Source organism: Nymphaea colorata, chromosome 2, assembly GCF_008831285.2.
Source record: "Nymphaea colorata isolate Beijing-Zhang1983 chromosome 2, ASM883128v2, whole genome shotgun sequence".
NCBI classification, from domain to species: Eukaryota; Viridiplantae; Streptophyta; class Magnoliopsida; order Nymphaeales; family Nymphaeaceae; genus Nymphaea; species Nymphaea colorata.
The window spans coordinates 816,672-843,965 of NC_045139.1; the positions used below are offsets into that span (position 1 = coordinate 816,672).

The 27,294-nt window shown below is 37.9% G+C and overlaps 3 protein-coding genes across 15 annotated transcripts; 1 reads left to right on the forward strand and 2 right to left on the reverse strand.

Annotated features, from left to right (window-relative positions):
- Positions 1-400: 400 nt before the first annotated feature.
- On the reverse strand, positions 401-6,571 carry LOC116248776 (pyrophosphate-energized vacuolar membrane proton pump-like). 4 transcript variants are annotated; one of them, XM_031621741.2, is made up of 10 exons: positions 6,452-6,571; positions 6,295-6,345; positions 5,869-5,999; positions 4,438-5,012; positions 3,748-4,127; positions 3,540-3,626; positions 2,590-2,920; positions 2,031-2,441; positions 1,422-1,481; positions 401-849 (listed from the first exon to the last, which is right to left on the reverse strand). In XM_031621741.2, the coding sequence occupies exons 1-10, from the start codon at positions 6,532-6,534 to the stop codon at positions 643-645; spliced, it is 2,316 nt and encodes a 771-aa protein (XP_031477601.1). In that variant the 5' UTR covers positions 6,535-6,571; the 3' UTR covers positions 401-642. The 4 variants fall into 4 exon arrangements, with proteins under 4 accessions (XP_031477601.1, XP_031477603.1, XP_031477604.1 ...); XM_031621744.2 differs by having other exon boundaries at positions 403-849; positions 6,320-6,345; positions 6,452-6,564; XM_031621743.2 differs by lacking the exon at positions 6,295-6,345 and having other exon boundaries at positions 402-849; positions 6,452-6,567.
- A 4,622-nt stretch (positions 6,572-11,193) lies between these two features.
- Positions 11,194-12,033, reverse strand: LOC116249004 (putative pentatricopeptide repeat-containing protein At1g10330). The gene has a single exon (XM_031622088.1). It carries the CDS (start codon positions 12,031-12,033, stop codon positions 11,194-11,196), a length of 840 nt encoding a protein of 279 aa, XP_031477948.1.
- Positions 12,034-13,510: 1,477 nt separating this feature from the next.
- On the forward strand, positions 13,511-17,060 carry LOC116249113 (pescadillo homolog). 10 transcript variants are annotated; one of them, XM_050076417.1, is made up of 7 exons: positions 13,511-13,906; positions 14,163-14,260; positions 14,569-14,658; positions 14,784-14,938; positions 15,130-15,237; positions 15,721-15,842; positions 16,783-17,060. In XM_050076417.1, exons 4-7 carry the CDS (start codon positions 14,822-14,824, stop codon positions 16,877-16,879), a joined length of 444 nt encoding a protein of 147 aa, XP_049932374.1. In that variant the 5' UTR covers positions 13,511-13,906; positions 14,163-14,260; positions 14,569-14,658; positions 14,784-14,821; the 3' UTR covers positions 16,880-17,060. The 10 variants fall into 10 exon arrangements, 2 of the variants coding, with proteins under 2 accessions (XP_049932374.1, XP_049932375.1); XR_007572680.1 differs by adding an exon at positions 16,038-16,148 and having other exon boundaries at positions 14,569-15,237; positions 15,721-15,785; XR_007572681.1 differs by adding an exon at positions 16,038-16,148 and having other exon boundaries at positions 14,569-15,237; positions 15,721-15,779.
- The last annotated feature ends 10,234 nt before the right edge of the window (positions 17,061-27,294 follow it).

Sequence of the window (27,294 nt, forward strand, 5' to 3'; positions counted from 1 at the left end):
GATATTTTTGTAGACAGGACTTGTACAAATAGGAAACAGATTGCACTTAGGGATTCAGTATTTAATTTGGATAAGCAGACCATAGATTTAATTTGAGTCATCACCAAACTCAATGATGTAGCAATTACAATAAAATCCTTAAGACAATTATATTTTTACATAAACCCTTGAAATTAATAGTAAGTCAAAGCCAAATGCAGCCTTAAGAGTTAAGAGGTATCTTTGGAAAATGATACTATCAAACTTCAGAAGTACAACAGCACCCAGCACGACATACATTTAAAGTAAGGACAGAGGGTGAACTGTAACATCTACTACAAAAGCCTAGTTGTTGCAGGAGGTAACATGTCCAATTAAAAATTAGTGAACCATTTCTTTCTACTTACTTTAAGCGATGAAGACAATACAATGTTTCTCAAATGGAAGAACACTTGCACTTATCAACACATGGCAATGCCGCATAACTCCGTTACTTTTTTATCAGTAGATACATTAAAAGGTACAGGACTCTAAGGACAATGATAATGCAGGCCTTCTAACCAACACAAACGACAAAAAAATCACTCTTCTTCTACCCAACCAAAAAAAAATTACAAACACAGGACTCTTATTGGGCACAACAAAAAGGTGCAGAGACAAAATCTAAAGATATTTAAAGAGCAATCCTCCATGTGCAGCAAAGAATGGTGCAAACACCAATGATTCAACTGCCATGAGCTTGATCAAGATGTTTAGAGAAGGACCAGAAGTATCCTTGAGTGGATCACCAACCGTGTCACCAATCACTGCTGCTTTGTGTGCGTCAGACCCCTTTGGGCCCAAAGCTCTAGCATGATCAGTTGAACCAGCCTGCACACAGAGAATTACATATAAGAATCTCAGAGAACTTTTCAGATGGAAATAGAAAAATAAGGAAAAAATTAGTTTAAAAAAGACAGGATGAAACAAAGCATATTCAGTTTATTGCTAGAGTTAAGGAGGTCATGGAAATTAAAAACATGAGATTTTCCCAGCTGAGTTACACCTAGAAACTCAAAAAACCAAAAATGGAAGGTGATATCTATTCATAGTTTCACCATAAGATGCATTTTCAAGTAAATCACAGTTCCATTAAAAGAACGTTAACAGGAAGTGAACTAGACACTTGAAGTACATAGCACAAAACTAACAGGAAAGCAATATAAGCAGGGTAATGATGGATCAACATCTTCAATGTGAAAACAGTTGAAAACATTGGCATGTACAATGCATTCCACTACATCTATGAACCTTTGCTGAAAGCCGAAAAAATGAAGCTCGATAGTTTATCAAGAAGGAACAAAAATATCTCAAGGTAAATTTCAGGTGTCAATGTTGGGGAGTGATCACATAGACCTGATTCAAGTGTCCAAAATCCAGATAAGAAGAAACCAAAAGGTTACCTCTATATATTTCTTGGCATTATCCCAGGCACCGCCTGTGTTAGAAGCTGATATTGCAACCTGTATTTTGAATAACACAATATGTGATTACCTCAATAAAATTAACAAGAAAGACCACAATTTATCTGCTAGAAGAATGTTAATAATGTTTCCATCTCTATGAGAGATCCAAATTGCATCAACCAGATGTATTTTACAAATCTTGTTCCAATGATCATAGTTGGCAAACTCGGCGATCTGACTCGGGAACCGCCCGAACCAGATCGAGATTGTTCACATGCTGGGTCACGGGTTAGGACCCAAGTGATCCACATCAAGACTCAGTTGACTCAGCCAAGTCAAGCACAATATGAGTTTTGGTGATATAAAACTAAATTAATGATAAAAAATTATTTTGATCCAGTTTTCTTAATCGGTTAGAAAGGCCAAAAAAAAGAGGGGAGGAGGCTGAATTGGTTGGTTCTCTCTCTCTCTCTCTCTCTCTATATATATATATATATATATATATATATATATATATATATATGCCTTGGCATTCATGACAAGACAATGATATGAATATAGACACCTTATTTATCCAACAAAAAAGTGGCATTCATATGTATGTACCTGCACACCAGAAACAAGGGCACCAGCCAAAAGGCCCGACAGAGTTTCAACTCCAAAGAAAGTGCCAGCAATCAATGGTGATAGCAAAACCAGTGCACCTGGTGGTATCATTTCTCTAAGTGAAGCATCAGTGGAAATTCTCACACAGTTCGCATAATCAGGCTTTACATGGCCTTCCATTAGTCCTGGAGTGGTGTTAAATTGTCGGCGAACTTCTTCAACCATTTTTAAAGCAGCACTCCCAACACTCTTCATCGTCATGGATGAGAACCAGTAAGGAAGCATAGCACCCACAATTAAACCAATGAAAACCTTAGCAGACAGCAGATCAACTGTTTTCAGGCTAGCTCGGCTCACAAAAGCTCCAAATAGAGCAAGGGATACAAGGGCAGCTGATCCAATAGCAAAACCCTGAACCCATTGAGCAAACCTTATGTTATTTGGTGAAATTCAAATCAGCAAAGTTGATTTAGTCATAGAAAGATGAACAAAAACCAAAGGAAACCTATACACAAACTTTTTATTTAAAAGTTAACAGCTGAGGCATTAAACTGTTCACCTTCCCAATGGCAGCAGTTGTATTACCAGCTGCATCAAGTGCATCAGTACGACGGCGGATTTCTCGGCTCATTCCAGCCATTTCTGCTATCCCACCAGCATTGTCACTTATTGGACCATATGCATCGATTGTGAGCCCAATAGCAATTGTGCTGAGCATCCCTAGAGCAGCCATGGCAACTCCATACATTGCAGCCAAAGTGAAACTAACATAAATTGCAACTGCAATTGCAAAAATTGGAATGATTACTGATTTGTAACCAAGAGCCAGCCCAAAAATTACATTTGTTGCTGCTCCTGTTCGGCATGAATCAGCCACATCACGGACAGGCCTGAAAAAGTTTTGCCACAAAAGGATCACCAAATGCCAAATACATACTAGATAAGTCCAAATAAAATATTTCTCCATAAGTCCATATGCTACAGCATTTTCGTTTGAGACATGCACAGGACAAGGTGCAGCTATGCTCAAAACAGGAAAGGAAATAACTGCAAAATTGACATAAAAGAACCCTCCCTCCTTCTCAAAGCTACCAAGCATTGGCTTTAGCCTTGTATGATTAGGTCAATAGGCTATAGACTTCTTTGGAGCACGATAACCTATATTCCTTATAACTTGCTTTGCATACTGACTGAGATATGAGTCCTTGTATTCCAACCATGCCAGGTATATTCTCCATATGTAAACAGACAACTGCTGAGTAAATGTGGAATTTTATTAGTGGATCAGAAACCTGAATAACTGATAAATGTAGCCAGTATGTCACTCTCCTTCATAATCAAAATGTGCCAGCTGACACGTTCTCTATACATGCCCAAATCAGAACTACAAGACTCCACTGGGCGGCGTTTGATAATCCAGAACTGAGTGATCTTGACATCTCAGCTGTTCCCAAAATGAGCATATACCTACCTAAATAGGCAAACAAAAAGGGGTTTAGCAGCTTTTACCTGTAAGCATTGCTTGTGAAGTACTCTGTTATGTACCCGATAATTAAGCCCATCCATAATCCAATGGAAACAGCAAAGAACAGATGCCTGAAAACCACAGGAACAAAACAATGTTCAAGAGATCACCAGAAGCCCTTGTAGAACTACATCATCCAGCTTCTGTAAAGCTATCTTGTCAAATTTAAAGAGAGGTCCAACCACAGCTTACCAGTTCTTCACAGTCTTTTTGGCACCAAGATCAAATAATTCAAAAGTTGATGGCAGAGCAATAAGGCAAACTATGGCAATGCCAATAGTCATCAGCACAGTGGATATAATAAGCTGACGCTTCAACATAGGTTCAATTTCTTTTTCAGTTTTTATCTCAAATAACTGTGTGGTAAGCAATGTGGTGATCATGCAAACCAGGATACCCATAGAACTGACAAGCAATGGAAAGGACATAGCAGTGAAGTCATGGTCAACACCAAATGATGATATTGAGGCAACAAAAAGGGCAGCACAAGACGATTCCGCATAAGAGCCAAACAGATCTGAACCCATCCCTGCGATATCTCCAACATTGTCACCAACATTATCTGCAATAACCTGCATATCAATAGCAAAGAAAGTCCGTTAGATGCAGGGCCACAGCTCAAAGTAATGTAAAGCACAACGAAGCTATGTGTAGCAACAAAATGCTTCCATCAGAAACCAAACGGGTGCTAATCACAAACTGAGAGATCCTGTCTTTTCATAAAAAACTAAGTGCAAAAATAGGAGTGGACTCATAACCCAAAAAAGCTGAGAAACCTTTTACAACTAAAGAAGACTGCCAAAAATTGACAGGCTTCCATGAACCATCAAGCTCTGTTTAGTTACAGGTTTGCAAAACTAAAAATTTCACAAAAGAACTTACAGCTGGGTTACGTGGATCATCTTCAGGAATATTTTTCTCCACCTTGCCAACAAGGTCAGCACCAACATCTGCAGCTTTAGTATATATCCCACCACCTACTCTACCAAATAGGGCCATTGAAGAACCACCAAGGCCATAGCCAGTAATTGCTTCATAAAGGCCCTCCCAGTCATCCCCGTAGTACAATTTAAACAGATAAATTGCAACAAAGAGTACCAATAGTCCATTGGCAGCAAGCAGGAAACCCATGACAGAACCAGACCTGAAGGCCACAACAAAAGCTCTGTTAACCCCCTTTCTTGCTTCTAGTGTAGTCCTTGCATTTGCATATGTTGCAATCTTCATGCCAAGAAAACCAGAAAATACAGAGGTTAAGGCCCCGAGAAGGAACGCAATGGTGCTGAATACAGCATTTGCAAGTGCAGGTTTGCACAGCTTCTGTTCATCATAGGCACACGGTTCTGGCTGTGTGCTAAAGCCTTTCACTGAACCGAGGAACAAGAATATAATTGCGCCAAAAACAACCATGAAAACACCAAGATACTTGTATTGGGTGAACAAGAAGGACGTTGCTCCTGCAGACAATAGAGAAGAGCCAGTCTCAGCCTCGCAGGGAGAGGTATAAGCTATCCCAGAAGTGCTTCACATTATACCAGTTATGGAGATACCAGGGGAATAATGATCAAAAGAACTAATTTACTCTTCAACAAACATTTAATATCCCAATCAAGAAACAGGAACGATCTCATTCTCACCTCAATAGATTCTGTAAAGTTGATCCTGGTGATGTACCCTTCACAAGGACTTCATGTATGAACATGGCATAAAGGAAAAGCAAGTAGCTTATTCCTTATAAAATTAGCATATAGCATAATAGGTCATCAATCATCATTATCTTCGTGTCATACACCACCAACACGGTGGCCAGAATGAGAAATAAGTAACTAGATAGTTTGAACTCTATAATGGTAATTAGCAGGAGACTAAGTAAAGGTTGGTCTGAGTTAAAGAACAGCATCTAAACACGAAACTGAGGTTTGTGTTCACTCTTTTGCCTGCTTTATGCATAATTCTATAAAATTTCCTTGGAAATCTAGCAGCGATCACCAAACCTTGTTGTCATTGCATCGTAAAGGAAAAAGATTAATCAGTCAACTACAAGTAAAAATAAGAAATTCAGAGACCAGGAACTATAAAAAAGTTGAAGACAATGGCTTTTTTTATTTATGTATAAAATTAAATTAAACAACTCAAACACGTGATTTAAACATATCAAATGTGTGATCGACTATATGAGTTCCGCCTCGAATTGGCTCATGAAACCGACCCCAATTCAAGGACATAAAAACAAAGAACTTGCAAATCATTGACACGATGAACAGTAATGCCCCTCACGAACCCAACCATAAGAGCGCGCTAAATTACTCATACCTATGGAAATGGCATTCTGAATCTCACAGCACTTAGTCACGACCACGCTGGCATCGACACCCTCTTCCTCTTCGTGTCCCAACAACGCCTCTGCAATCCCTCCTTCCGATGGTTGGCGGTCCAGAGAAAGCCTGATTCGGGACACCAGAAACCATTGGTACAGAGCAAACACAATTCCGATAACCGCAATCACCGGAATGAAGATATACGCAAAGAGTTCGCCAACTAGAGCAGAACCCATTTCCCCAAACATCAAGAGACAGCAAAACCAATCAAAGAAGCAACGCCCTCATGGTAGAATTTATAGAACGTGCACAGAATGTCAAATGGCTACGCCAAGGGTGACTCAAACTAATAAACAACTAAGTTAGTGACCATCGACGAACATCAGAAGAGGTAGAAATGCAAAACCAGGAGTATTATAACCTGTGTGCCCTTGAAATTGACTTACCCAATAGATTTTTGAGGCGGGCCATCCTGCAGTAGCCAAAATAAGAAGAAGAAGAAGAAGAAAATGACTTTTTTCAGGATAAATTTTGAAAGAAATCAAAAACGAAAAATGAAAAAGAGGAGGACAGGTGACCTTAAACGATCTAGGGTATTCCAGATGGGCCCCATAATAATTAAAGTTTCAGGAGATTCGCCAAAATGGAGAAGAGAAACCATTGACTTCAGAGCAGGAAGGAAGAAGGCGGCAGATCCCCGCGCCCCGTTCAAAAGGCCGGGAAAGTAAGCAATGTTATTACGGAATAAGCCCTAGATTTTAAAAATACTCCACAATAAGCCATATGCATAACATTTTTGTAAGTTTAACCTCTTTTACTTAACCACACCATGCGTTAAGGGTTGAAAATTAAAAGTGGCCATAGTTATTTTACTCGCCTATGGTCAACACTTAACAGATCATCTCGTAGGCAAATCAGTTCTTAATTATTTTATTTCCATTATGCACATTAATTCTTTTATTAACATTTGGTACAGCAATTTTGAAATGTACAAACTTAATAGGTTTTTAATAAAAAATTGAAAAAAAAAAAAAAAACATTTCTCTCTTACTGTTAAAGCAGGGCATTGGGCCGGACTCGTTATTGGGCCGGTTGGGCCGGTCTGGGTTGGGTCGGCCCGATGTCCAGGCTTACTTAGGGCCGAGAGAGCTGTAAATAATTTTTCCCTCTATCATATTGAATAAGAAATTAAAAGCTTCAACTACACAATTTTGTCTAAAAAACTAAAAAGTTGGGGAGAAAATTTTTCTTACTATCTTGTTATTGGGATGGAAACCCTGTCTAAGCCTCCTTTTAACACTTGGTTAAGAAAAGCAAAGGCCTTGGTCGAGCTTCACCCTGGGATCTTAAAAGTGAACCTAAGAGCTCATAACTAAATTTTTTAGGTCTTTCATATAATATATATATATATATATATATAGAGAGAGAGAGAGAGAGAGAGAAATTGAAATACTACCTTTATAGGTAGATAGTTATTTTTTATATTTTGTATCATTAAAAACCTTAACTGCAATGATCACTTGCTTGGCTATGTTTTTTAGTGTCAAAATGCATCTTTTTTGAGACAGATTTTAGCTACACAAAATGAAATAACAGTTCGGCATGGTATAGGTAACAAAAGCAAGCCTTATACCTAAAGAAATAAGAGGTTGGGTAGATGCTTCAGCCTTCAGTAGGTCTTTCTCGCTCACCTGAAAATACTCTGGAGATTTTTTTATACTAGAGAGAGAAAATCTGGCCTCTAATAAAAAATTCCCTCCATTAATTAATGTGCCCATATTAGTCCAATCATCAAATAATTATGCAAGTAATGATATATTTCATATTTAAACCACAAGCATGGAGAAAACCTCCAAACTTTGGATAAAGGTAAATTTTTCATAAGATACAGAAGCATAAAGATTCAAGTCCGATTGATCAACACCACTACCAGGAAGAATTTATATTCCCAAGATAACTATATATGGAAACTACAATTTTGATTTGGTGCACATGATTCTGCTTCTGAATTTCTCAAACTACCTTAGAGCTTTGTTCTCTGTCTTGCATATAGTAGTATGATACAAGTAAGGGGGTTTGGTCTAGGAGTAGAGCCAGAAATTTTTTTTACGAGACAATAAATATATAGTTAACAACCAAATGTATCTAAGTTCATGAGCCAGTAACCTACGTCCGTGGGGCTGCCCTATATAATCGGAACCAAGTTCACCTAAATTCAAGTATAAAAAATTATAAATTTAATTTCAAAGTATCTCCATCGAGATTGTGCCCCACGGACACCTCACCTAACTTGGTTCGGTCATGTCATGAAACCGTGTTTCAAGTTGTTGAAACTGAAACATGCGTGCATAAAACTTTTTAAGCACCCAGTATTCATATGGGCAGCACCCAGCATTAAGCATTCTTAAGGCAAACATTGGATTGCAAGCAGCTCCTTCAGATAAGATAAGGATCATATATATATATATATAAAGCACCCAGTATTCTTATGCGCAGCACCCAACATTAAACATTCATAGAAGAAACGTTGGATTTCAAGCATATCCTTAAGATGAGGATCATTATTCATGTGTGTGTGTATATATATATATATATATAATTAGATTTCTCTACTCCAGTTTATTGAGTTCTTTTGAGGCTCTATCCTTTACCACCTACCAGATCTTATTGTGTTTTTTTCTATAAATTATTCGGTTTTTCCGATACCTTACAGTAAAAATCTACAAATTAATCAAGTTTGTCAGTGACTGCTTTTCTAGAAGGGTAATTAGATCACCTGATCGGCTCTTCTTGGCAACTGAGTTTTATGAAAACCAGGGTTCTTGTAAAACCTGGTTCCGGCATGGCAGAAAACTTGGTTTTGGGTGTTTGGGAGATAACTCCAAACTTGGTTTTCTCATATTTTAATGAAGAACAAATCTAATAATAAACTGTGTGTATTAGATCTAAGCATCACACCAACAAAAGGATTTTGCCGCAAACTGCTTCATTAAATTACTATTAGGTGCTTTCATTTATAGTTGCTGGGTTGAAGCAAAGCTGGCCAGTCATAAGCAAGAGTGGACTCAGCGCCACACACACAATGGTCTCAAAAGAATGTGCTTCCATGTATGCTCAGCACAATCCGATCATAAGGAATTATATTCGCAGTCACATGTCAAGATCAGATGAACGAAGATACTTGAACATCCTTACATATTTTTATATTATGTGAAAAGTCAACAATAATAAAATAACAATTGGCTGGTATGTTAGTCTCTATCAACGTGACAAGCACCTTGACATACATATTTTATATATACATGTGTGTGTGCACGCGTGCATGTACGTGAGTTTTTTAAACGTGAAAATTCAATGGCCGGAAAAAGCACTTGAGAATGACAACTGCCTCCAATTAGTGAAGAAAATCAGCTTTACCTTTTTCTCACACTTGCAGATGCCTAATTCAAAGGGATGCGAAAATAAAATAGATTCTCTTTTCTTTTTCTCTCTCTCGCTCTCTACACACAATATATATACATACATACATATATATATATTATTTATTTATGCAGTATACTATACAAGTATGTGATGGTACGTACGCATTTAATTAAATTGAATGGGTTTGATTTTTAAATACACAAGCAATCTTTGGATCAAGGTTGGCATATTCTTCTTACTGTTTTCGTGTGCTTAAGTTGACAAATAACAACCATTTTAAATCCAAATCAGTCCATCCTTTTTTGCCATGATATCGTAATATATATATAAAGGGATTATTTATGGCTAAATTCTTCACAACTTATCAATCGGATATAAGCCTTTCGATATATATATATATATATATTCTGTTTAACAAGCAAATTTTTCGTTTGCTGACTCATTGATTAAAAGTTCGAATTAATAAATCATGTCTACACGCTCTTACCTATTATATCAACACACGTGAATTGAATATTCTGTGCAGTGAATATAATTTTTTTATAAAGATCGGCTTAATGTATAAAACAAAGCCCATCCTCCCAGCAGGTTTGCATTGGGATCTTCTCTATTAGATATGTATCGCTGGCAAATAATTATAGGAAAAATGAAGTCAATCAATTAAGATGTTGCTCATGAGGAGATTAGAGAAGCCATGAACAGTGCATATATAAGCGGTTTTGGGAGCCCATCGCTTTATACCTACAGGAAATCCTGCAAAACATCACCAAGTCCAGTCAACGTTTGCCAAAAGCTTTTTCATTTTCTTCCAGTAGCCCATGCGGCCGCAAGCCGTTTCTGATAACTTTCTCAATGAGCATTAGGTCCCATCAAGAATTTTTTTCATTAGCTCTTATACCTGTCTGAGTTATTTGGCAAAATCATCAAGCCGCATTCCTCTGTTCAATAGTCAACACGCCAACCACACCCGAAGCCAAATGATTTAGTAACCAATCGTCGCCGATTCTAAGACAATTTGAATATAGAGACAAAAATCATGCACTCTCAGTTTCTTCCATCTGGTTGTCTTGTTATTTGTATCGAAAGAAGTTTCACTACAATTAGCTGCAGAATCGTTCACAAAAACACTGTTTGCTTCCTGTACTTTTCTCTTGAAAGGGACATACCTGCAGATTGTGGCGTTCTAATGACCTGCCTCAACTGACCTCAGCACCGAGTTTGATGGATCTCAACCACCTGATCATCTGCTTCGGTTTGGCACATGAAAGGTCAAGAGCCATGACACAAATCTGGTGATTAGGTCGAGACATATAACAATACTATTGACTAGAAACTTAACAGCTGTGAGATTATCTAAGTTATTTCCATGTGCAGAGAGATGTTGCAGATGGAATCTGTGATCAACCACAGAATATCCTGTGTTGAGAAGTCGCAGACTCTTGAAAATGACAGGAACAGCAAGATTATTTGGCATTCATGAATGTAGGATGAAGAATCGTCAGCTTTATAACCTCAATCTTTATGAACAAAGTAAGTTCATATCAACATTTACTGTACCCAAGACCAAACCTTGATAATTAAACCTCATTGGGTTCAATGCGCTGAAAATGAGTCGAACTCGAACAGTGACTACTACCTTGCAAGTGAAAACTGAGTTGAGCTCAAGCTGCTGCAATCAGGCATGCAGTGGGGCTAATTTTCGAGCCTTAGTCCAGTTCATGAAGCCATTCCAGTCCAACAAAACCTTGGTCTTTCATGGCTATGAACTTCCAATAAATTCTTTCATGTCCTTCTATAAGGTAAATCACGAAGTGGGGGTGGTGCTCACCCAACTACACCCTGCCAATTTCTTGACTCCTTTACCGGCCATAACTTCTCTCAGTTCTACGGCTTCCTGCTACCTACCACAACCAGAATAGATATTTGGCAATACAACATAAGCTCCACACCTCTCTGGCTCTAAACCAAGAAGCCTCTGGCCTGCGGACTCACCTAAACCTAACTCCCCATGCAGCCTGCAAGCCCCCAACAAGGCACCCCAGACTGATCCCTCAACATCCACTGGCATCCTCCTTATAAACTCGCTAGCCTCCTGTAAGAGACCTGCTGCACCGAGAAGATTAACCATGCAGCTATAATGCTCAGTCCACGGTGAAATGTTGAATTCCGTATGCATAGAATCAAAATATTTGATGCCTAATTCAACACAACCAGCTCGTGCACATGCTGTGAGTACTCCAAGAAAGGTGATCCCATTTGGTTTCAGACCAGCCTTCAGCATATCATTGTAAGTGGACATGGCCTCATTGCCACAGTCATGTGCTGCAAACGTCGAGATCATGGCATTCCAAGTGCACAACTGCTTCACTTGCATACTCCCAAATACTATAATGGCAGACTTTAGCAAACCACATTTTCCATACATGTCGATTAGTGATGTACCAAGAAATGGAGTAATCATAATGCTTCTTCTAATCACATAACCATGGAGAGATTTCCCTTCATTAGCAGCCCCTAGACCTCCACAGGCAGAAATAACACTAACCAGAGTGGCTTCATGAGGCGATAAACCCACATCCACCATAGACTTAAAGAAATCAAATGCTTCTCTACAGCGCCCGTTCTTGGCGCAACCATTGACCATAGTGGTCCAAGAGACGACATCCCGCCAAGGCATTTCAACAATCAGTTGGCGTGCAGAAGCCATCTTCCCATTTTTGCAGTATGCGTCGAGCATCGCGTTGTGAGACACTTTATCTGGCTCGGATATTTCAACAAAAACCTGGCGCGCATCGTCTGTTTCCGCAAAAATACCATAGAACCGTCTGAGGCAGCTGTGTATGAAATTATCAGATGCTTGATAATGAGCCCATGGATGGTCTGGCCTATTGGCTTTGAGGTGGAAGAGGCCTTGATCAGTGAAGGGAAGGTGAATTTATCAGGATGGATCTGGTTTTTGAGCATTTGGGTGAAGAGGACGAATGGATTCTTAGAGCATTGTTGAAGGGTGTAGGTGTGGATTAAGGTGTTCCATAAGAAGGGATCCTTGCTCTTGTATAGAAGTCCCGTTGTGATCAAAACGCAGTGGAATTGGCTTCACTGGTCACAAATCCTGCAAAATTGGGAAATTTGGAGGAACGATCTAATGTTTCGGGCCGTTTTCTGAAGCAAGATGTGGCAGACCATGCTCATGAACTAAGTGCCGGTGGAGCTGAGTCCATGCAACGTTAGCAGTTCATACGCAAAACAACTGCCAAAACGATTGCACCAAACTTTTAAGTGCGAGTTTGAAACTTCAACTTCACGAATATGGATTTTCATCGTAGCAAGTCAAATAAAAGCTTTACGGGTAGTTTGTCAATAGCAAAAGTATGTGATAGTTCCATCCATCATCTGCTCCAATACTTGAGAAAGTAACATTCCGCTACCATCGCCCAACGACGTACAAACGTGCAATTGAAGTCTCACTAATTTAAGGAACTACCAGCAATTTGCATCATGCGATTCTCACAAGAGCAAAAAACATAAAGAACATAAAACAGGAGGAGAGAGAAAATGAGAGGCGCATTAAGGATAATTATTGAATAAGCATTAGATTACATGAATATTCTTATTTTTTATACTTAAGTTATCAATTGATATAAAAGAGTGTATCTTTTCAATTATTATTGTTAAATTGTTGTAACCATTATCTCGTACAACGTGTTTAATGGACAATTGTAAATGTAAACATGTAGTCGGTAGTCATACATGTAGGTGTGTAAGTGTGAGGATTATTACCAATGGCTCCAATCTTATGGGATGGGGCTCACTTACACCCCCTCCATTTTGCCTTATATTGTATGACATGAATGCTGTATTCACATTGAGCTGCTCTCACCTTAAAAATTTTGATGCCCTGCCAGCTCAACTCAGCGGACTTTAATAACAGATTTGTTAGACATTTACTTGTAAATATCGGTCTTTTTATGTTTCGTTGAAAGTTAGGGTGAACAACGGACTAGTTGAAGTTTGACTTGTTAAAGAGTTCGAGCCCAGTCATTTGTTGAACGTGTCGAGCTCGCGTTTAGAATCGACTGGTTTAACTAATCCAGTTTAAAGTGTTAAACTCCCGGTTCGAAAATTATGTGTATCGATTTTTACCGACTCGTTTTTTTTATAAACAAACCGGTTTCCCGGACCCTTTTGTGAGTTTGTCTCAGGCGAGAAACACTTTGCCTTTTTGTTTTCTCGTTTCGAAAAAATTTTCCCCCAACATTGAAACCTAAGTTCGTTGCTCCGCCTCCGCAGGACCGCAGCTCTGCTTCAGTCTTCAAGGTTTCAGGAGGCGAGGCGATATCTGCCTGCAGCAGAGAGGGCAAGCTTCCTGCCTGCGTGTAGTCCAGCACCAGAAGCTTCTCATCTTTGGAATAGTAGTAGGCCCAGATTGGCGGCGAGGAATGGGGGCAAGTTCGTGGAGGGAGCGCTGAGGGTTGATAACCTTTCTGAAGGAATTCTGGCATGCGTATTCAGAGACTATCTCAAGCATTCAGTGCAAGGAGGACCACGAAATCTTTTTAGCCAATCAAGGATCTGGGGAGGCAATCAAAGATGTAGCAGCGGTATCCTTGGTAAGTGGCAGTTTTTGTTGATTGCCACCCTAATGTATTGTCTTGCTGCTCAGAAGTTTCTTGAACATGATAAGCAAAAACTAAATGGCTTGAAAATATGAAGGATAATACTGCTGTGAAATTTTGGACCTCCTTCATGTTTGATGAAACGTGAATAGGTGCAGAAATTCCAGTGTCATTATTAAACCAAAACACTCAATTCGTTTTGTTTTTTTCCCATTTTAATATCAAGTTGTTTGTTCATTATGTGCTCTAGAATGATGAAACTTCAGTATTGCAAAGACAGCGTGAAGCAGAAAAGATTATTGTTGAGGCTTACAGTGCTCTTCTTCTTGCCTTCCTCTTAATTGAAAGGTTTGCTTTGTCTTTCCGTTTTAAATCTTGAGCCACAATCAGATCTATGATTTGGCGACAACTATTTTTTTTTGTCTTTGGACATCCTTCCTGTTTAATGAAACGTGAATAGGTGCAGAAATTTCAGTGTCATTATTATATCCAAAACACTCAATTCGTTTTGTTTGTTTTCCATTTTAATATCAAATTGTTTGTTCATTTTGTTCTCTAGAATGATGAAACTTCAGTATTGCAAGGACAGCGTAAAGCAGGAAAGATGATTGTTGAGGCTTACAGTGCTCTTCATTTTTGTTGATTTTTTTTCCCAGATACTTCTAGGATTTTTCCACTTCCCTGTCATTTCATTGGGGTAGCCTGCCCACCAACTCCTGAAACTCAACTGGAAGCTATAGGAGAAGGTACGCAAGTTCTTCAATAAACACAGTCAGTCACTTTCTTGAAAATGCATTGCAGAGCTTTATGCAACATTAAAGTGTGTCTCTACTGCAAGAATGGCAACTGCTTTCTTGACAATGCGTTGCAGAGCTTTATGCAACATTAAAGTGTGTCTCTACTGCGAGAATGGCAACTGCTCCTAGCTGTGGACATGGATCCTTATCATATCCCACAAAGGAAACCACGGATGAGGGTTGGAGTAGAACATTATTCAAGAATCTGATGTTTTTCCTAAGTCATGGCGTGGGTAAATCCGTTTGAGTTTGATAGCTTGTCATCGTCATAACTTTTTTGCTAAGAAAATTTGTCTAGTACTTCATGATTTTTACAAAGTTGTAGGACGTGAATAATTTAGACTTGCCTTTGTCAATGAAATTTTGTGTCGCCAAATTCTACTTCCATGTTGCTAACTTATTTACATTTTAAATTTCTAGGTACCTAAAGATTCCTTGCTTTTCATAATTACCGCTTTTGGTGGTGTCGTTTCATGGGAAGGTGAAGCATCTCCTTTTAGCAAAGCTGATGAAAGTATCATGCTTCAGGTGTGTGGTTTATCAAGTAATTATTGTTAATTGACTGGGTCGTGATCTTAGTTGTCTGATATGTAGTTTACATGCTTGTCCAAGGGTCCTTACACATGCAAACTATCCTTCAAAATTGCAATATCAACTTTTAGGTTTTAACAACTGAAGAATCACCTCGTAATTAGAAACAATTAAAATGACTTGTACATTTTCATGTTTTAACACATGAAAAATATGCATAAAAGAAGAAAACTAGGTTCTTTCAAAGTAGGGTGCTCGGACTCAGTTGCTGATTTTAACAACCAAGATTCAACTAAAACTAGTTATTTTTTTGAGTGCTTTGCAGTTTACATTGTCAGCCTTTTTTTTTACTTTTACATATCTGCGTATCTCTTTTTTTTATTTTTACATATCTGTGTATCTCCATGCAACATGTTTTACTTTTACATTGATGGATCTTAAATAAAGGATTTTGTTCAACTTCTTGCTGCCTAATTGCAGATAGCTGAAGAACAACCCCAGTCCAACATGTTCCCTTCTAGAAGATACGTTCGACTGACGTGGGTGTATGACAGTATATTGCTTCAAATTTCTCCTCTTTCTTCTTCTCACCAAACTACAACGTAAATGAAAGAATTTGATAAGCACTTCTGGGTTTCACTTTTTTTTTAAATATAAAAGAAAAAGCTAGATATGCATAGCCTAAGCACAAATACATGAAAAAGAATCTAGTTTAACAAAGAACTAATAAAAACAGTTCATACTAAAATTTTCTCAAAATGCTTCAGCTCCTCCTCTTTTCAAATGTCCAATTTCAGGAAAGGTTGCTCCTCAGAACTCGGGGCTTTTTGGTCAGAATTATTGGCTTTCTTTGCCACCATATAGTCAGTGCAGCTGATGCCTTTTAATTCCATCTTCAGTTCTTTGAGGTATTGTTTCTCCAGCCTTGCATTATAAAAGATGAGCGAATTTTCAATAATTGGTTTAAGCATTTACTTTCAGCCGTTTGTTTTGCATCAAATTTACTTGTCAAATATTCGAGGACAAATGTATAGTAAGGAACGTGACTGCAAAGCCTTCAAAAGGAGAAAAATAAAGCGAAAGGAGGTAGAATAACAAAACCAAGTGCATGATTGTGGATTCCTTGTTTTTCAATGGTTGTCTATGAGATTTGTTTTTCTTGGACTGTAAATGCTTACACCAATTATTGAAAATTCGCTCATCCTTTTAGGGTGCAAGGCTTGATAAACAATATCTCGAAGAATTGAAGATGAAATTAAAAGACATCAACTACACTAACTATATGGTGACAAAGAAAGTCAATAGTTCTAACCAAAAAACCTAGAGTTTTGAGGAGCAACCTTTCTTGGAATTGGACATTTGGGAAGAGAAGGAGCTGAAGCATTTTGAGGAAATTTTAATATGAACCGTTTTGATTAGTTCTTTGTTAAACTAGTTTTTTTATGTATTTGTGCTTAGGTCATGCATATCTAGCTTTTTCTTTTATATTTTAAAAAAGTGAAACCTATGGGTGTTTATCAAATTCTTTCATTTAAGTTGTAGTTTGGTGAGGAGAGGAAAGATGAGAAAGCTGCTCTTGATGAAGAGGAGAGAAAGTTCAAAGAAATTGGCAAAGGAGAAGGCTCTTCTTGAAAAATAGTGTTAGTCTCTTCTAAAATATCCTTCATTTTCCATTTTGAATGCAAAGGAGAAGGCTTTCTGCAAAGCCAAAGTACTCAAATTGTCAGGGGATTCAAGTTTTAGAGAAGATGGCTCTTTAAAGACAGGTTAATGTTCAGTGGATTCAAGTTTTATGAAGGTGGCTCTTTAAAGGCGGGTTAGTGTGTCGACTCACCATGGTAGCCTGGAAAACCCTGAAAGGCAACCACTTCAAGAAATAACGATAATCACAAGCTTAAATGCTTAATGTGTTGGATGTCTCCATACAAAAGCGCTTTGGCAGTCCCTCGCTGCAGTTTAACTTGTGAGACCATGGTACAGTTGCTTTGCTTAAAAATGGCTGTTAACTTAAACATACAAAAACAGTAAACGAATACGCTAACTGTGATCCAGATTCGAAAGGCTACTCATGTATTTAAAATTAAAACAATGTAATAAATTGTGTGCAGTGGAGTGTAAAAATAAATTGTCATATATATATATATATATATATGTATAAGAGAGTATAATCTTTTTGGGATAGTTGAAGTTTGTAATTTATCCCTTTTTTTAAATGAATCTGAATAGTTGAAGTTTGTAATTTTTTTATTCGTTTTCTTTCAAAGTTAATCTTTTTGGGATTCAAAAACCTATAAAATTTTAGATAAAATCACCTCCTTTTTAGTTGTATAATCATAATAAGAGAATCTCCTTAATTTCTCTAATATACCTTGATAAGAAAAACTTAGTGTGCACAAATGCGATAAAAGAACTATAAATTAATTAGCTCTTCCGTTCCCCAAAGTCTAAGGACTGAAGGTCGTCCCTATCAATCTGACCGACGGCCTCCTTTATCAGCTTTGCACCGTATTCTATACCCCGCTGATCGAAACTTAATATATATATATATATATATATTCATCCTCAAAAGTGTCTCAAACTAAAGAAAAATGGCACGAACATATAGAATCATGGTGGAAGAGAAATTAAAAAGAATGGAAAAGTCAAAATTAAGGAAAAAAAGTTTAAAAATATAATTTTTTATCTCAACGTACCTGTATACCGACATGGATATGTGGGCAGATCACATATACCCGTGTGACTTAGGTAGCTTCTCGACTATACAGATTTTCCAAATGACTGTAAGCAATGTCATGCCAGCATGTATTTCATCAAGTTGGTTAAGGCTGACTTGTCTGAACTAATGTATGACCCTCTTCCCATTTCTTAGATAAAATCTTCTAACATGAATTTTACTGTACATATTTCCATATAATAGCAGAAAATTAACATTGAAAAAATATGGTCTGCTAATTTGTTCATATCACTTGCCTTCTCGATGAGCAAATCATCAGTATATATTTGAGCTAACATAGTTGATCTAAGCCCAAGTATGAATTAGAATATCAACTAAGTACTAAATAAAGACCAGTTATACCAAAACTACCGTCACGACCCAAGTTTTTGACACAATTTTTTTTTATCCACAATAATTATGAACATCAAGTCTGTAAAAACCAAATCACGGTTCGAGTATGACCAGTACAAGACGAACAAAAACAAAGCATTCAGACCCACAAAACTCAATCAACAAAGCCCAGACTCAACACATGCCTAGATCGCTAACGACGGTCCATTTCAATTGAGGATGTCAATCCTGGAGCTTATGATCTATCAATAACTACCTATAAAGACAAGAGGAAAGGTCAGATTTCTCCGAGTATGGCAACATTTAGCCATGGGTGGAACATGATCCGACAAAATAAATACACAATTATGTCAAACAAATCTATATCATGATTCATGGCCTACATCTATAAGTCCGTTTGATTCATAATGCCTTGTTGAGTTAAAACTTATAACCATAAGTGAGTTACATTATACGTTTATGTATTGTAAGGTTACAATGGTGGTCCATTAACAATAAATATTGTCATTATGTCGAGCATTCAATAGAGGACCCTGTGGGTACAAAACACATGTAAAACAGAACAAATCTTTACCAAATGATATACAAAAATTGAGGGTAACCTACAATAAAGCCTCTTGAGATATTTCAGATCACCGCAATAGAGCCATACAACTGGTATCACCCAAAGTGGTAGATCAACCCATCTAGGCACCCGAGTTCAGAGACTAAGAGTTGCCTTGCGCTCCAATCAAAGTTATAACTGAATCTTAAGCCCTTATGCCGTTCGATACCCGTGGGCAGTTTAGTGCATATGCAGTGTGCAACCACAGTGAGCACATACCACACTACTACCTCTCGAAACAAAACTATCCACTGGACTTAGCTCATACTAATATATATATATATATATATATATATATATATATATATATATATATATATATATATATATATATATATATATATATATTATGCGCTAGCCGTCATTTGTGTTCAAATCTGTATATATATATTTATATACATGCATATGCATTTATATTTAGAACCCACACCTTGTGTCCTTCCATTCCTAATTTATTATATTGTCATAGAGATAACTATCTAAAAATGAAAAGTCAATTTGTTGTTGGAAAGTTCGCTAGATGCTAGTGTATTTATAAAAACGGTGTGCTCAATGTTGAAACTTATGGGTCCTTCACTTGTAATCCTGGGTGTCGGGCCGGGCTGCCGCCTGGCCCGGTCGGACCCGGTTCGGGCCGGGGAAAACCTGGCCCGAGCTGGGCCCAATAGGCCAGCCCGACTCCCGCCCTCTGTCTCCCTCTCCGCTCCCCCTCTCCCTCTCTGCTCCCGCTCCCTAAGGCTGGGCGTCGGGCCGGCTCGGTATGGGCCGAAAAAATCCCGGGCCGGCCCGATAACTACCCCTACCGCTCCCCCTCTCCCTCCTCCTTTGTTTCCCTCGCCGCTCCCACTCCTCCTGCGTCTCCCTCCCCCTCCCCCCTCCTCCTCCATCGGAGGGCGACGGGAGGGCAGGGGGAATGGGGGTCGAGAGGGTAGGGGACGGCAGGGCGGGCCGGGTTCGGCTGAGCGGCCCAACGGGCCGGGCCGAGAACTGGGCTATCGGGCTGGCCCCGGGCTGGGCTGAGCGGGCCGACGGGCCAGATCGGGCCGACCGTTACCCGACCGGTCCGGCCCGATGCCCAGGCCTATTATTCACTGGTGGTGGCAGTCTGCTTAAATTAACTAGAAGCTATCATATCGGTTGACAGATTTTGATATGCACATTTTCTTATAAATTACACTCAGAATGTGCAAGGTCACACATTTTATGATGAGGGACCTTTGAAGAAAGAAAACCTAGGTGAGCCCCATTTGGCCATCTACCACGCCTTAGGAAGACATGGGAATCTTCAACTTGACGCTCTTCATGTTCCCTGCTTACCAAAATGATATTATTATGTGCATGATCTGGACAACATTTTCGTCCACTTTTGAAGTACTACATAGTCATCAATTATAATGTCTAGCAGGTCTCTTCCCAAACCTTGCCAGTTATAATGTCTAGCAGGTCTGACTCTTCAGCATATTTATACATTTTGCTGGGCCTGTTCACGACGCAAAACACTCAGGCCATATTGCAAAAAGTCGGCCAGGATTTCAGCCGGCTGAGAGATGGAGAGACCCCGTACCTCGCCTGTCGCTGCGTGTTGATGGGTTACTCTGCCATCGCCGGTTGCTGCCTGCCGATGGCGATGGGTGCCCGTCTGCGTATATGACAGTCTTTACCGGTTGGTTGATTGCCGCCGGCGATTCGAGTGGATATGGATCCAAATGAAGGCATTTCCAACCCAATGAAAGATCGAACATAACCAATTAATGCCAGACGCAGCGTCCATCAGCAAAAGAAATTGAGTTTAAGAACATCAAGATCGAACGAGATGAATACCGATTAATCATGACCCTGATCTCGCACAAAAATAAGCATCAACGTTATATGCAGCATGATAGAAAGAATTTGAATAGGCATGTCATCGATTAAAGAAGCACAGCCCCTTTTATTATGGAGCAGATTGAGTGAGTGAAAGCACCTGATACTTTAGTTGAACATTTGCATAAGCCTCCTTTTATGCGGCAGATTAATTTGCATGGCCATGGCTCCATTAATCGCCAGATTCGTTGCTGAGGTCCCAGAATGACTCACAAAGTCGCATTGGAATCAGGACTCTTAGTTCTAGATATTGGTGGTAGCACAATTGATTGATCTAAATAAATCTTATGAGCAAATGCAAATTCATGAATAGTTTTTTTTTTATTGGATGGATTTTAAAGCAAAGATCTTCATATTATGAGTTTGATAAAAAATAAAACACTCTCCTCCTTCTCGTGCTACTTTTCTTCCTTTTGCTCTCGGTTAACTTTATTTGAAGAGGTCTTTAAGGGTCTCCTGTTGGTGTTCATTCACTTTCATTCCAAGAAGTCTCAAGTGATGCGTCCATCGAGATCTAGGTTTCTTTTCTATCATGTTCTTTTCGTGACATGCTATTGCTTAATTTATAATAGAAATATAAACAAAATGCATATCCAAAAAACGGTAAATGGATTCAGCTGTAAATCCGGCGATCCTAAGTTGATAAAAATGAACTGAAAATCCAAGAAAGAAAAGAATAAACACACACACACACCCAAACACAAAAATAAACTTTTACGAGCTTCAGTGCATCAGGTTCTGTTTTTCTACGTTCATTCAACGACCGTGTTGTGTTTTAGTCACTCCTCTTTGTGTAGATAAGGACTTGTTTTATCTATATTGCAGGACAAAAGCTAAAACCCTTGTTGATATGCTTTTAGAACGATCGAAGAACGGGGAACCCTTTGACATTTTCTCAAAGAATGTGAAGATTTCCCTTCATTTAGTTTTTTATAGTTTTAAGATGTTTACTTTTTTTTATTGCAGTAACATGGATTCTATGTCATATTCATTCTATGCAGATGTTTAGAGTTCTCTGGTGCATTGCACCTGTTGCATGATTATCTGATTCGGTGTTCTTTTTTGTTGCACAACCTCTCAGTCAATACTGAGATAAATAATATATATGTACATGTTGAATGTCACTTTTCTAGTTTTTCATTTTTTGTAACCTACTACTTAGGCTTTGAATATAATTATGTGAAGGTTTATGTTTTTTTCCTTTTTGCATAGTGTTTTTTAGTGATATTATTGTACTCTGCCAGCCTAGTAGCCATTTTTGAAATATGACATTTTATCTTTGTTTAGGTTAAGTTTCGAATGGCAGACATATGTTTGTAAAACTAATAATGTAAGAAAGATCTCCGTCACTACTGAAGGCATACAATATCATGTAATTATTTTTGGTCCTCATGAATATAATGTTTTAATAATTGACATATAAGTTTGCATATACGTGTATGACATTTACTTGTAAATATCGGCCTTTTTATTTTTACACTGGGAGCTCCACAGGAAACGTGTCGACCTAGTTAGTTATGCACTCCCTAACGATTAAACGATCCGTACCTAAGTGGGCGTTCGATAAAAAATAAGATACTTTCCTCCTTCCCCTACTACCTTTTCTCCCTTTTGCTCTCAGTTCGCTTCACTCGAAGAATTCTTTTAGGGTCACCCGTTTGTGCTCATTCACTTCCATTCCAATAAGTCTCAAGCGATGCGTCCGTCGAGATCTAGGTTTCTTTTCTATCTTGTTTTCTTCGTGACATGCAATTGCTTAATTTAGAATAAAAAGATAAACAAAATGGTTATTCAAAAAATGATAATTGAATTTAGATGTGAATATGGCGCCTAAGTTGATAAAACTAATCTGAAAAACCAAAGAAGAGAAGAACAAACACGCACATGGACACAAACACAAAAATAAACATTTACATGCTTTAGTGCACTAGGCTTTGTTTTTCTACGTTCATTCAATGGCCATGTTATATTCTTCTTCATCCTTCTTTTAGGTGTAGATAAGGACTTGTTTTATCTATATTACAGGTGAATCACGGCAAAAGCTAAGTCATTTTCTTAAAGAACATGTAATGATTTTCCTTCATTTTGTTTTTTATAATTTTGAGATGTTTACTTTTTATTTCAGTAACATAGATTCTATGTCATATCCTTTATGTGCATATGTCCACTCATGCATTGTACATGTTGGATGATTGTCTGGATTGTGTTCTTTTTTGCTGCACAACCTTCGAGTCAATACTTTGACAAATAAAAATAATATATATGTACATGTCGAAGGTCACTTCTCTTGCTTTTCATTTTCTGTTGCCTACTACTTAGGCATTGCTCTTACCTACTAGCCATTTTTGAAATATGACTTTTTATTTTTGTTTAGGTTGAGCCTTGAATGGTAAACATATGTTTGTGAAACTAATATTTTAAGAAAGATTTTTGTCACTACTGAAGGCATACAATATCAAGTAATTATTTTCGTCTTCATTAATATAAAGTTTTAATAATTGATATATATGTTTGCATATACGTGTTGACATGACCTTCCAATGGAATGCTCCAGTAATGAACCTCAAGCAATTTTACATAGAGAATATCTTATTTAAGGCATGCCTCCTGAATTTCTTGGCGGTACCGGCACTAAATATTGCCCAAACAAACTCCACAAAAGTTTTTTATTTTCATTTTGCTTTAAAATATTTGTTCACTTATATAGTGGTGCCTCTTTGAGGTTTTTGTATTGCATGACCCACCATGTCAAGTCCACCATATTTCACACAAATAATGTTGAGGAATTCTTATATTTGAAATCGGCAATGTTTGATATTTCTTATACAATACATTTGACATAGTGAACCGTATTTGAGCCAAACAAACATCTTCTTCGCATATTGAATTATATTTTTGGGTGTTTGATTGCTGCCGAATTCAAATAAGAGGTTGCGTAAAACTAAGATTTCAGAATTTTTCATTTAGAAAATGTATTAAAATCATGGGTGCCGAATCGATTCAAGACACAAGCTACTAAATTCCATTAACAGACTTAAATTTAGAATACGTAGTAACTTTAATTAATGCGTATAGGCTTCCGTTCATTATAAAATTTGGGTTGTTTAATATGTAGTTATGATGCAATAAAAAAGGCGGAGGTTAACAAATTCAAATACAAAAAACCATGACAATATTTTCCATGTGACATTTTTCAGGAATAGACAAAGCACTTGAGAGGCACGTGTGGGTATATGTGGATACATAATTGTTCCCATAAACGTACAAAAATATTTATTTAACAATTTTTTTCATTTTCAAATTTTATTAAAAAATTAGTATTTTATATTACTAGTGCACCTTAGCAAATGGACTCAGCAAGTAACGAAGCTTCCACACGATTTTAGGAGCTTAATGGGTTGCTTGAAAAAAACAAACATGTAAATTTTACAAAAATTTATTTAGTTAAAAATTTTAAAGTATAATTTTGCTCCCTTCATGAAAAATTACTGGTTCTGTGCCTAGTAGAAGAGGACCGGCTTATTTTGTTTTGTTTATACCGGTAGAGCTAAGTTTGACGCTCTGCATTCTATATATATTTTTCTTTCTTGTACACATTATTTTGTTAGAATAAAAGGGTGAAGAGCTTAAATTCCAGCCGCCATTTATTGGCATTTTAATGCATTATAGTCGTGCTTCTGTTTAATTATGTTTTTAGGTGCTTAATCACTTAAAAAAAATATACATGAGGTGAAATACAATATCAGGACCTTAAAGCATGTGATATAGTATCTTTTGTTCATAACAAAACATATGCAATCCTTTGTTCCAAAGTTGCAACGGTTGCACCTTATGTTAAACTCAAGTTTAAACTTTTACTTCAAGAATATTAATTTCAAAGGTTTTATGACAATAGTAAAGACGCATTACAATTCCATAACATGTCCCAACATTTCAGGTGGCATATTCATAAAACAACAACATAATGTATTAGGTCAATAGGCCAGAGACCCCTTTGGAAGGAAAAATAATCTCTACAATACTTATAACTTGCCTTACATGCTGATTACCACTGAGATATGACGTTGTATTCACATTTGCTGTCAGCAATTACTTCCGCCTTAAATAATTTAGATGCCGAACCAAGTCGCCAACTCAACTCACCCAAACCGAGTTGCCAACTCAACTCGGCGGACTCCAATAACCGATGTGTTAGTAAGGTGAAGTTAGTTATACGCTGAGAGCTCGATCAAAAATCAAGAAACCCTCTTCTTTTTTGAGCCATGTTTCTCCCTTTCGTGAGCTCGATCAAAAATAAAAAAACTTTCGTCCTCCCCAGGCTACGTTTCTCCCTTTCATGAGCTCGATCAAAAATCAAGAAACTCTCATCCTGCCTGGGATACGTTTCTCCCTTTCGTGAGCTCAATCAAAAAACAAGAAACTCTCGTCCTCCCCGGGCTACGTTTCTACCTTTCATTAGCTCAATCAAAAATCAAGAAACTCTCTTCCTCCCCGGGCAACGTTTCTCCCTTTCATGACATCGATAAAAAATCCAGAAACTCTCGTCATCCACGGGCTACGTTTCTTCCTTCCGTGACCTCGATCAAAAATTAAGAAACTCTCGTCCTTCCTTTCGTTCACTTTCACTCGAAGTCTTTCAGGGTCTCCCATTTGCTCTCTACTTCCATTTTAAGAAGTCTCAAGCATGCCACCATCGAAATCTAGGTTTCTTCTCTATCTCATTCTCTTCGGAGACGTTTGATGATAAAGAAATTTCGAATTGAAAAAATAAACATTTACGTGCTTCAGTGCATCAGGCTCTATTTTTCTACATTCATTCAATGAGCATATTGTGTTCTTCCCCTTTCTTGTTGTTTGAGTAGATAAAAACTTGTTTTGTCTATATTGCAGGTGAATCATGGCAGAAGCTAAGACCCTTGTTGATCAGCTTTCAGGGTCTCCCATTCGCTCTCTACTTCCATTTTAAGAAGTCTCAAGCATGCCTCCATCGAAATCTAGGTTTCTTCTCTATCTCATTCTCTTCGGAGTCGTTTGATAACAAAAAAATTTGGAATTGAAAAAATAAACATTTAGGTGCTTCAGTGCATCAGGCTCTGATTTTCTACGTTCGTTCAACGAGCGTATTATGTTCTTCCCCTTTCGCTTTTAGAACGCTTGAAGAACAGAGAACCCTTTGACATTTTCTTAAAAAACATGTGATGATTTTCATTCATTTCGCTTATTATAGTTATAATATTTCTACTTTTTATTTCAATAACTCAGATTCTACGTCATATCCTTCTTGTGTAGATGTCTAAGTTCTCTGATGCATTGTACCTATTGCATGACTGTTTGGATTTAGTGTTCTTTTTTGTTGTACAACCTTTGAGTCAATAATTTGACAAAATAATATATACGTACATGTCGAATGTCACTTCTCTAGCGTTTCGTTTTCTTTTGTTTACTACTTAAGCTTTGAAGATAATTCAACGAAGGTTTACGTTATTTTCTTTTTTACATATAGTGTTTTTTAGTGACATTAACTCACCCGAACCGAGTCGCCAACTCAACTCACCCGAATTGAGTCGCCAACTCAACTCGGCGGACTCCAATAACCGATGTGTTAGTTATACGCTGAGAGCTCGATCAAAAATGAAGAAACGAGAAGTCTCATCCTTCCCACACTACGTTTCTCCCTTTCGTGAGCTCGATCAAAAATCAAGAAACCCTCTTCTTTTTCGAGCCACGTTTTTCCCTTTCGTGAGCTCGATCAAAAAACAAGAAACTCTCGTCCTCTCTGGGCTACGTTTCTCCCTTTCATGAGCTTGATAAAAAATCAAGAAACTCTCGTCCTCCTCGGGCTACGTTTCTCATTTCATGAGCTCAATCAAAAATCAAGAAACTCTCTTCCTCCCCGGGCTACGTTTCTCCCTTTCATGATATCGATAAAAAATCAAGAAACTCTCGTCATCCGCGGGCTACGTTTCTTCCTTCCGTGGCCTCGAACAAAAATTAAGAAACTCTCGTCCTTCCTTTTGTTCACTTTCACTCGAAGTCTTTCAGGGTCTCTCGTTCGCTCTCTACTTCCATTTTAAGAAGTCTCAAGCATGCCACCATCGAAATCTAGGTTTCTTCTCTATCTCATTTTCTTCGAAGTCGTTTGATGATAAAGAAATTTCGAATTGAAAAAATAAACATTTACGCGCTTCAGTGCATCAGGCTCTATTTTTCTACATTCATTCAACGAGCATATTGTGTTCTTCTCCTTTCTTGTTGTTTGAGTAGATAAAAACTTGTTTTGTCTATATTGCAGGTGAATCATGGCAGAAGCTAAGACCCTTGTTGATCAGCTTTCAGGGTCTCCCGTTCGCTCTCTACTTCCATTTTAAGAAGTCTCAAGCATGCCTCCATCGAAATCTAGGTTTCTTCTCTATCTCATTCTCTTCGGAGTCGTTTGATAACAAAAAAATTTGGAATTGAAAAAATAAACATTTACGCGCTTCAGTGCATCAGACTCTATTTTTCTACATTCATTCTACGA

Bases quoted from the DNA above. Each gene is read 5' to 3' on its own strand.
- LOC116248776 (XM_031621741.2), bottom strand. From the start codon at position 6,534: ATGGTTTCTCTTCTCCATTTTGGCGAATCTCCTGAAACTTTAATTATT. The intron at 5,013-5,868 runs GTATGAGTAATT...TATTGTCTGCAG, and splicing joins TCAGAATGCCATTTCCATAG to GAGCAACGTCCTTCTTGTTC. The intron at 850-1,421 runs GTAACCTTTTGG...CTCTGTGTGCAG, and splicing joins ATGCCAAGAAATATATAGAG to GCTGGTTCAACTGATCATGC.
- LOC116249004 (XM_031622088.1), bottom strand. From the start codon at position 12,033: ATGCTCGACGCATACTGCAAAAATGGGAAGATGGCTTCTGCACGCCAA.
- LOC116249113 (XM_050076417.1), top strand. From the start codon at position 14,822: ATGGCAACTGCTCCTAGCTGTGGACATGGATCCTTATCATATCCCACA. The intron at 15,238-15,720 runs GTGTGTGGTTTA...GCCTAATTGCAG, and splicing joins ATGAAAGTATCATGCTTCAG to ATAGCTGAAGAACAACCCCA. The intron at 15,843-16,782 runs GTAAATGAAAGA...TTTAAGTTGTAG, and splicing joins TCTTCTCACCAAACTACAAC to TTTGGTGAGGAGAGGAAAGA.